This window comes from Andrographis paniculata, unplaced genomic scaffold, assembly GCF_009805555.1.
Source record: "Andrographis paniculata isolate CXL003 unplaced genomic scaffold, ASM980555v1 Contig5END, whole genome shotgun sequence".
In the NCBI taxonomy this organism is placed as follows: Eukaryota; Viridiplantae; Streptophyta; class Magnoliopsida; order Lamiales; family Acanthaceae; genus Andrographis; species Andrographis paniculata.
In genome coordinates, this window is record NW_026137595.1 from 4,083,302 (window position 1) to 4,093,207 (window position 9,906).

Here is a 9,906-nt window from a genome sequence, read left to right on the forward strand (position 1 = left end):
ATGAAGTTATGGTGTGATAACTAAGCAATACTACACATTGCATCAAATCCAGTATTTCATGAACGAACGAAGCATATCGGAATAGATTGTCACTTCATCAAAGAGAAAGTATTATCTGGATATATAGATACTAAATATGTGCCTTCAAATGATCAACTTGCAGACATATTTACGAAAGTTCTTAGAGGTCCTAAATCATAGTCTATCTGCAACAAACTTGGATTGTATGATTTGTACGCTCCAGCTTGAGGGAAGTGTTACATTTATTAAAATGATATCCATATCTATATCCATATCTATATTCATGATTTAGTTAGTTATGATAAATTTTCAAATTTGTTATATATATATATACTCTTTCCTTTTCTCTTTTTGAAATAATATAATTTTATTTTCTTTCTATTTTTCTAAGTGTAAGAACACATAAATAATAAAAAGTTTTAAAGTAAAATTGTTATTGTGAACTTTGAGGTATATTAATATTTTGGTTTAAATATGGAAAAATTTTAAAAAATTATAATAATTTTTTTTTGAAAAAAAAAAAAACTCAGAGAAACTCTAAGTAATTACAAAGTGATAAATTCTAGTTTTTATTTTAAATTTTTATTTTTACTTATTTTAAGTATTTTTTTACATGTTTAATTTGCATTTTATTTTATGATCTATTAAATTTATATAATTATTTATAATAAATAATTTTATCTACTCATAATTTTATTATTATTATTATGTTATAAATTATCAATTTATCACTATTTTATTTATTTTTAATTTATTTATTAAGATTTTAATAAATTTTGTATAATATTTTTTTTTACTTTTTTGTTTATGTATTTTTAATTACATGAGTATAGTGACATAAAAGTTCGGAAATAAAAGTATTTTATTGAGAATTAAAAAAATATATAATAGTAAAAAGTTTTAACATAAATATTTAATATAATTATTTTTAATAAAATATATAAATAAAAAAAATGACAAAAACAATTGACAAGAAAACCCAGTCACGAAGAAATTGAGACCATGTAAAATATCGGGGCGGAAGCGAGAAAACAGAAAAGTATAGGGGAAAAACGTAAACAGAAGAAAATATCTACCCATAAGAAAAAGATATTAAAATAGAAATCGCGGAAGCCGAACCGAACAGAACGGAGGCTTTAAACCCAGTGCCGTACAGATTTTCCCCACCCCCACTCGGTGATGACTTCCTGATTACCATGCGATATTGCACCGATTTCCGCCGACAGACCTTGCTAAATTCCATCAATTTTTGCTCATTTCTCTGAAATTTTGTTTACGATCGACTCTCTGGTTGTTTCCGATTTGTCTTTGGATGGCTGCCAGTGCAAATCCTTCAGGGGTTCACAGTAACGGGAACGCCAATAACGGGAACTCCAACGGCGCCGCGCAAGAGAATGCGAATGGCGGAAGCGTCTCCGCCACGGAGAATTCCGTGGCGGGACCCAACCAGACTTCCCTCCGCCATAACCCGGGCCTCTCGCTTGATTGGACACCGGAGGAACAGTCCACGCTCGAAGATTTGCTTGCGAAGTGAGCTTAATTTGTTAATTCCTACTGTTTCTGTTGAATTTTTGGCTCGATTTGTTCGTCAGCTGTTTGTTTATATGCTATTTCGTGTTTTGGCTGTGTATGTTTTGAATGAAATAACCATTGCATTGGCTTTATTTGCATATGACGGTTTTGATATTATGGAGATGATTTTGTGTGTTTGAGAAGCAAGAAATGAATAAATTTTAAACACCCATTGTTTGGTAGTAGGCAGGATATAAGTGCAGAAGTGCAGTTGCTATAACTGCTCCTAAAAGGTATACAAGCATATCCTTTTTCAATGCATTTTTTAGGCAAGTTGAAAGCTGATGCATTTTATGGCGAAGATTTCTCAGGACATGGTAAGCTCAAAACATAAGATTTGAATTTGAAGCGTAAAGATCTTAGTTGTTGGCATGTCGTCAACTTCATTTTCTTTGATTAGTTTAGGGGATTTTAGTGACTGCCAGTTTCTTGTGATCTATAAACAACTATACCAACAGCACCGCATGGTGGAACATGGAACTATTGTGTACCACACATCTGGAGGATTTCTGAAATTCTGCATTCGGTTTTTCTGGTTCCCTCTGGCATTTCTATTTGAAACTGTGAAATTGATTGAAAAAGTAGAATAAAAGGAGTGCTTTTAGATGTGCATGAGCATACGGGTGTGAGTAGTTTTCAGTGATTTCTGCAAGTAATTGATTTGTATTTGCTTAACAGTATTCATTATTGCCCAAACAATTTTTCATTATGTAATGTTTGTGCGGAAGTGCTGCTTCTCGTTGGTCTACTTGTGGAACTTTTTTTTTGCTGCCTCATGTCCATATCCAAAATTTCAAACAGAATTCTGATTATACCAAACCATTTGCTGCACTGACATATGCATTCATTATTAGATGATTTTAATTGAGTTTTGCCATTAGTTGCATTCTTTTGTGTTTCATTCATGTACCATGTTAATACTGAGCGGATGTGTTTTTTGTAGATATGCATCTGAACCAAGCATAGTTCGATATGCTAAAATTGCTCAGGCTTTAAAAGATAAGACAGTTCGTGATGTTGCATTTCGATGCCGATGGATGAACGTAAGCCCTTATTGTCATTTAACTTTGAAATTTTAGTTAGCTGTTTGAAATTCAATTCCAAGAAAATGCTTTGGGAGATAATGCTTTGTAATTTTAAGTTATAATGGTTTCCAAGTTAATTGATTGACTTTTCACACTTAAAAAACATGAGTAAAGGGTTGCCAGAGATGAACAGATATCTACATTAGATATGAAGCCAAAGTTGATAATGTAATTGAAGGTATAAAATAAATAAATGAATAATTATTTAACTAAGATCTCCATAATCTTTAGCCATCTGAAGTATGAAATATGGCAGCACTTGACCATAAAAGCATTTGTAAAATTTATTTGAATAGTCACTACAGATCTAGAGGAAAACCTGAAGAGAATTTGGAATGAACTCTAAAAAAATATGCTACATTAAATTTTTAGGACATATGTGACTTGATTGAGTTCAACGATTAAATGTGATCCTTGTATCTTATCCCAAGTTTGATGAAGTTTTAGGTGTTGATGGATTCACCGTGGATCTGATTTTTGTGATCAGCTCTCTTTTACAAATGTAACATGAATGGCTTTCTGTTTTGTAGAAAAAGGAAAACGGCAAGAGAAGGAAAGATGATCATAACTCAAGGAAAAGTAAAGATAAGAAGGTAATTATTTTTTACCGTCTTCTTTGTTAAATGTCCCTAACAACCATACTAGTCCTTTAAATATTTTTATTTTATTTTAATTTTCTCTTCCTATTGTCTTATTTCCCTACAATATCTCTCTTGGAATATGTGTCACACATATTGTCCGTCCAACGTTTAATTAGTTAATAAGTTGTAACTTGAAAATTGGTGGTCCATGGTGATTTTGTAGGAGTATCATTTATATTTAAGCATTTGCAGCGTCATTCTTTTAATGACTATATGTAATTTTTCCCTTTGAATAACTGCATCATAGCATATACTCATGCCAATAAACATTTGCATGAGCATGGTAGTCATGAATATTCCACTATTAGGAAAGCATTCATATTTTTTAGTCTATGATTATTCTTCCTTACGTCTAGTCCTGATAAATATATTTTGAGGCCTTCTATTCATTGCACTTTCTTAATTGCCATTTCTTGAAGCTTTTTCTGTTATTTATTTATTTAGTTTTCAGAACTCTCGCAATGTTCAATTGATTTAAACTAAGCATTTTAGCTTTTACTAGTCCATTGTTTTTTCCCCTACTACATGAAGTGCTAGATGATGCTATTTATCTTTCACAATCATTGTACTAGTACACTGGCTTCTTAGGTCATTTCTCTAGCCCGTTCATTCCGTGCTAATGCCAAGGATCGATTATGCATGAACTATTGGTCATCATTTGGGGTGAGAAACTGGCGTTTCCAATTTGCATGCTAGTGCAACTTAATGGATGTTCCATAACCAGTTTTAAACAATAAAATTGTAGAGATTCACATTGATAGAGATTCACATTAATAGAGATGTTTTGCACACATAAGGGGTAAAATTGCCTTTTGATAGTATCCATCGTAAGAGAGCAATTTCAATGTCTAGTTAGGTGAAATTAAAAGTTCATACCATTCAATTGTAGTATTTTTTATTTATATTATTGTTTTAGACTTTCAGTTGGCCATTCTTTTTGTTCAATGATTCTTTGGAAGCAAATTAATCATCATTTTTTTACTATCAAAATATACTACCTAAAATACTGCCCTATAAAACAAAAGTAGCAGACTAATGAGACGGAGGTGGTAATGTTTTTGTAGATTTAACTGAACAATAGAAAAGATTAATCCAACCAATGCCTCTGTTTTCAGGAAAAAGTTATAGATTCATTGCCAAAATCTTCTCAAGTAGCAAGCCGAGCCAATAATCCGCCCTATGTTCAGTCAATGATGTCACTGGATAGTGATGATGGAATCTCATACAAAGGTCAGTTGCTTTTGGAAATTAGCCGACATGCTAAATCTTATGTTGGTCTAGTTCTGGCTTTCTTTGTTTAGGCAAATTTTCATCTCAGTATTTTTATTCTCCATGTTCTCTTCATAGTGGTATACCACCACCCTTTTTGAGTATAATAAATTTTCTGCATGGAAGTTGAAATGCAAATTAGAATATTCATTGTTCCTCTTCATTACTTTATTTGGGTGAAGCTGTGTTGTCCGCTGTTACAAAAAGCAAATATCTATTTAAAAGAAATTAAATGAAACAATAATATAAAGGAACTTCTTTATGTCTTACACAAGGATACTATCCTTCTGCCCCACTAAGCCAAAAGACCTATTTATTTATTTATTTATAATTCAAAATTTGGATAATCCTAAAACAATAGCCCTAAAACTTAATTATAGCCTGCTTAGGGCTGTTCTGAAATACCTTAACAGGTCTGAATCCCAATGGGGCTTAGCCCTTGTGACATGGAATGTGTTAATCTGCATTGCATAAATCTTTTGCTAATGATGTTTGTACTATATCTTCATCTTTCCTTTCATTTATGATCAAAACATGGAAATGCATTTTTTTTTTAATAACCTTGGAATTGCATCTAGTAGCAAGTTTTGTCCTTTATGATGATCATGAACTTAATTGGTACTCTTGGTTTTTCCCTACCATAATTTTGAATTTTGCTCATTGTTTTGCATCTGAATGCTCTGGTATTCTACTATTTATTTGTATTTTCAAGCTGGCCCCACTAGTCCAGCTAGCTAGTGAGCGGGTTCTATCTGTTTTTTTGTTTTTTTCTCCTCCTCACTAATCAACAATTTGTTTGGGAGAGCTGGTAATTTTTGTGGGAGTGAAAGTTGTGGCCAATAAACTTCATGTGGTCTTATTTTGAACTAGACTTTGATTCTGTTTTTCATGGCTGAACACCTAATGCTGCTGTGTTTGACACAGAATAAATTATAAGTTATTCTTTGGACATATTTTATAGCTTATCTGAATATCAAACAAAGTAGAATGTGGTATTCATTATGTGCTCCAACTTTAAGATGCATAGATCATTTCTTGTGTTATTTTCTAAAATGGCCATTGGTTCTACCTTTTGTTTTGTTTGCTTCCTTAATTTTTAGTTTGTGAATTGCAGCTATTGGTGGAGCTACAGGTCAGCTTCTCGAGCAAAATGCTCATGCCTTGGATCAAATTTCTGCCAACTTCTCTGCTTTCAAGGTATTGTTTATCAAAGACTGTATTTTCCCATTTTTTAAAAGATTTAGAATGCATTAATATTTCTTCCCTGCACAATACATATATATATATATATATTAATATATATAATTTTCTTTCTGAGAGATGCTAAGAAGTTTCCTGCCCTTATTGTGATGGTCAGAGAATGACCCAACTCAGGATCAATAGTGGTTTTCTACCATCCACTTATGTTCTTTGTGGGTTAAAATTTGTTATGGTTTAAAATTTCTTATTATGGGTTTCTCCGGGTAAGGTCCAGTGCGTGGTTGGGAAATGAATTTAGTGGGCTTGAATTGAATGTTTGTCTCTGAAGTTTTACCTAGATAATAATTATTCTGCATCCATTGTGTATGTTAATCTTGTTTATACTGTATTTATTTTATCCTAATATAGTACCATTTTACTTAAACCTGTACCATTGATTTTTATTTATACTTTCATTACTATTATTACTATTTGTTTTTTTTTTCATGTTAATTAATAGTCAATAAAATAAATTCATGTATCCAGTATTTTTCATCAACAAGCTGTCATTGTTGATCACTCCCTCATTCTTTGCTAGCAACCTCATGTTTCCATCTTATCTTATATTAATCTCTTGTTTTATCATGCCAACGATGTGTAATAATAATAATAATTTGTTAATGATTAACATAACAAAAGAAGTTCCGATAGCATGTCATCTTCTAATTCGATTCTTATTGATTTTCTTGCCTTTACTGATAGAGTTGACATCATATTTTGCTTTTGTATTTACGTGCAGATACATGAGAACATTGATCTCTTCTGTCAGGCTCGATCCAACATCCTTTCAATTTTGAACGAGTATGTCTCTGCCCCCTCGGTTCCTAATATCAAATTCTCATATTATTACACTTTTTTTTTAAGCATGGGGGAATCATATTCCATGGTATCACTGGCTTTATCCTTTTGATATCCCTTTATCGTTACCTTACCAATTCGCCTGCTATTGGTAACTGGTACGAAAAAATATCATACCATGCGTTCCCGTTCATTCCTATTGGTCCGTTGTTGAATTTCAAAATACAACAAGATTCTGATCCTATCTGTATGCCAGTTTCAATGACTTGCCAGAAATAATGAAGCAGATGCCTCCGCTGCCGGTCAAGCTGAACGAAGAACTCGCCAACTCCATTCTCCCTCGACCACTGCCAAAAAAGGTGTGATGCCCTCGCTCGTCTCCTCTCCCTCGATCCATCTGTAGTTGTAGCGAAAAAATAAAAATTAAGAAGTGGTTAGTTCAAGTCAGGTCTCAGTTGTGGTATGTAAAGGTCGTATTTCTTTTATGTTTGCACTTTGTAATAGTTTCTACTTGTCTTTCTCAGTTTCTTGCTTTCAGCCACTATAGTGAGTTTGTGTAGAGTATGTTGTAATTTGTTTTTTCTTGTGTAAATAAGTAAATCTAGGGAGATTTTTTTTTAATTTATTTTTATTCAGAAATTGCTGCAATTTATTTGTATTGCTAGGGAGAAAATATTATTTATTGTAATGGAAAAACAAAATTTAAAGGGATTCAAATTGGTAAGTTGTCTGTTTGAATTGATTTTAAAAAGAAACATTATCTAAAATATGTATGAGTATTATACCAAATAATTATTTATTGTGTATATATTTTTCTCTAAAAGAGAAATGAAAATACTTTTTTTATGATAGTTCAGAAAAAAAAAAAGGGTAAATTTTTCTCTAATTGTGTAAGTAATATAAAAATAATATTTTATGATAATTGTTACTGAGTAAATAGAATATATATATTGAAAATTCTGTTGAAAAAGAAGAACAAAGTTTTTGTATTTAATAGTTATTTGATACGATATTTTGAATGTAAATTAAAATAATATTATAATTTAAAGTTTTAGAAAACACTATCTCGTTAAAGTTGATGTTTATTCTAAACTAGCCTATTACATGTTGTTACGAGAAAACGAGAAAGAAAGCAAATAAAGAACACAGAGGTTTTACGTGGTTCGGTAACTACGTCAACGGGCAGGAACCGGAGAGATTTTATTATACTGATTCAGAAATTTACAATAATGTCATCCGACTAAGAACCATAGCTATCTATTTATAAATACCCCAAAACACCTTAAACCCTAAGCCTATTTGTTATTAATTAGGATAAGCCCAAAAGGAATCCTGCCAATTGAAACAGCCCTTTTGCTTTGGTTTTGGGTCGGGTAGATCGCTAAATCCAAGTCACGTTTCAACAATCTCCACCTTGACTTGGAGTTTCTCCAACCGCCAAAGATTCGTCAGTATCTCTCAGTCGTCTCCTTCCTGCCAGATGCCCCGAGAGGGTTTTACCTCCTGCGAATATTCACCAAGTTCAAGCAGTGCTGAAACTTCTCGGTTGGTAGCGCCTTTGTCAACATATCAGCTGAATTGTGTTCTGTAGCTATTTTCTGAATAGAAAACCTATCTTGTTCCAGAACATCACGAATAAAATTCAACCTTACATCAATATGTTTGGTTCTCTCATGATACACTGGATTTTTAGCCAAACTCAAAGCACTTTGACTATCACAGAATAACACCGGTTTCTCCACCTTCAGACCCAAACTCTGCACCAGACCATGTAACCAGATACCTTCCTTAATACCTTCAGTCATTGACATGTACTCCGCCGCAGTCGTCGACAGTACAACTGTGGTTGTAAAGTGGACTTCCAACTGACTGCACATCCAAACAGAGTGAAGATAAAACAAGTCAGTGATCTTCGTTTCACCAAGTCACCCCAGTAATCAGAGTCTGCATAGCCAACAAGACCATCACCATGGCCTTTATCATCATATACCAGACAAATATCAGACGCTCCTTTCAATATCGCAAGATCCACTTTACAGTTTCCCAGTGAGCTTTACCCGGATTAGCCATAAACCTGTTCACCACACTAACCGCATAAGCGAGATCTGGTCTCGTACATACCATCGCATACATAAGACTTCTAACTGCACTTGAATATGGAACCATCTTCATGTAGCTAACATCTTTATCTGTACCCGGTATAGTGCTTCGATCAAGTTTAAAGTGTGCCGCCAAAGGGGTACTTACCGGTTTGGACTGATCAACAGAGAATGTCTGAAAAACTTTCTCAATATACTTTTCTTGAGAAACCCATAGCCGTCTTGCTTCTCTATCACACCAGATCTCCATACCAAGTATTTTCTTTGCCGCACCCAACTCCTTCATCTCAAACTCACCCTTTAGTAGAGCCTTTAAGTCATTATTACAGCCATGTTTTTAGCTGCAATTAACATATCATCCACATACAACATCAGATACACAAAGGAATCAGTAGAAACTTTCTTCGAGTAAACACAGTTATCAAACTGATTATGAGTATAACCATTAGACACCATGAAAGAGTCAAATCTCTTGTACCATTGTCTCGGAGACTGCTTCAAGCCATACAGAGATTTCTTTAACAAGCATACCTGGTCTCCTTTAGAACTTTAGAACCCCTCCGGTTGAGACATATAAATCTGTTATTCTAGATTACCATGAAGGAATGTTGTTTTTACGTCAAGTTGCTCCAGCTCCAGATCAAAAGCACCCACCATTGCCAAAAGAACCCGAATGATTTTGTGTTTCACCACAGGAGACAAGACTTCATGGTAATCGATTCCTTCCTTCTGTGAAAACTCTTTTGCCACAAGTCTCGCCTTGAACCTAGCATGTTCAACACCAAGAATTCCCTCCTTTCTTTTAAAGACCCACTTGCATCCCACTGGCTTCACCCCTTTTGGTAGTGCAACAAGATCCCAAGTCTTGTTCTTTTCAAGAGACTGCATCTCTTCATTCATTGCCATAATCCAGGTTTCTGCATCTTTACTCGCCACAACTTCTTTATATGTCTTTGGCTCATCAGAGCCAAGATCATCACCAACCGCCAGTGCATAAGCCACAGAATTCATGTCACACGTATTGACACATCCTGCAAACCTAGCTGGTTTTTGAATATTTCTCTTTCCCTTTCTTACTGCTATGGAATCTTCAACCCTGGTACCAGCATCATCAGCTTCCCCCTCAACCGGTTCCCTTGAGGTTTTGACTGATCTGGTTGATCGGATTGATCAATAATATTA

The 9,906-nt window shown here is 33.8% G+C and overlaps 1 protein-coding gene across 1 annotated transcript; it reads left to right on the forward strand.

The window, feature by feature from the left end:
* Positions 1-1,130: 1,130 nt before the first annotated feature.
* LOC127258721 (uncharacterized) lies at positions 1,131-7,307 on the forward strand. The gene is made up of 7 exons (XM_051285673.1): positions 1,131-1,551; positions 2,537-2,636; positions 3,209-3,271; positions 4,435-4,549; positions 5,703-5,785; positions 6,567-6,628; positions 6,882-7,307. Exons 1-7 carry the CDS (start codon positions 1,334-1,336, stop codon positions 6,988-6,990), a joined length of 750 nt encoding a protein of 249 aa, XP_051141630.1. The 5' UTR covers positions 1,131-1,333; the 3' UTR covers positions 6,991-7,307.
* The last annotated feature ends 2,599 nt before the right edge of the window (positions 7,308-9,906 follow it).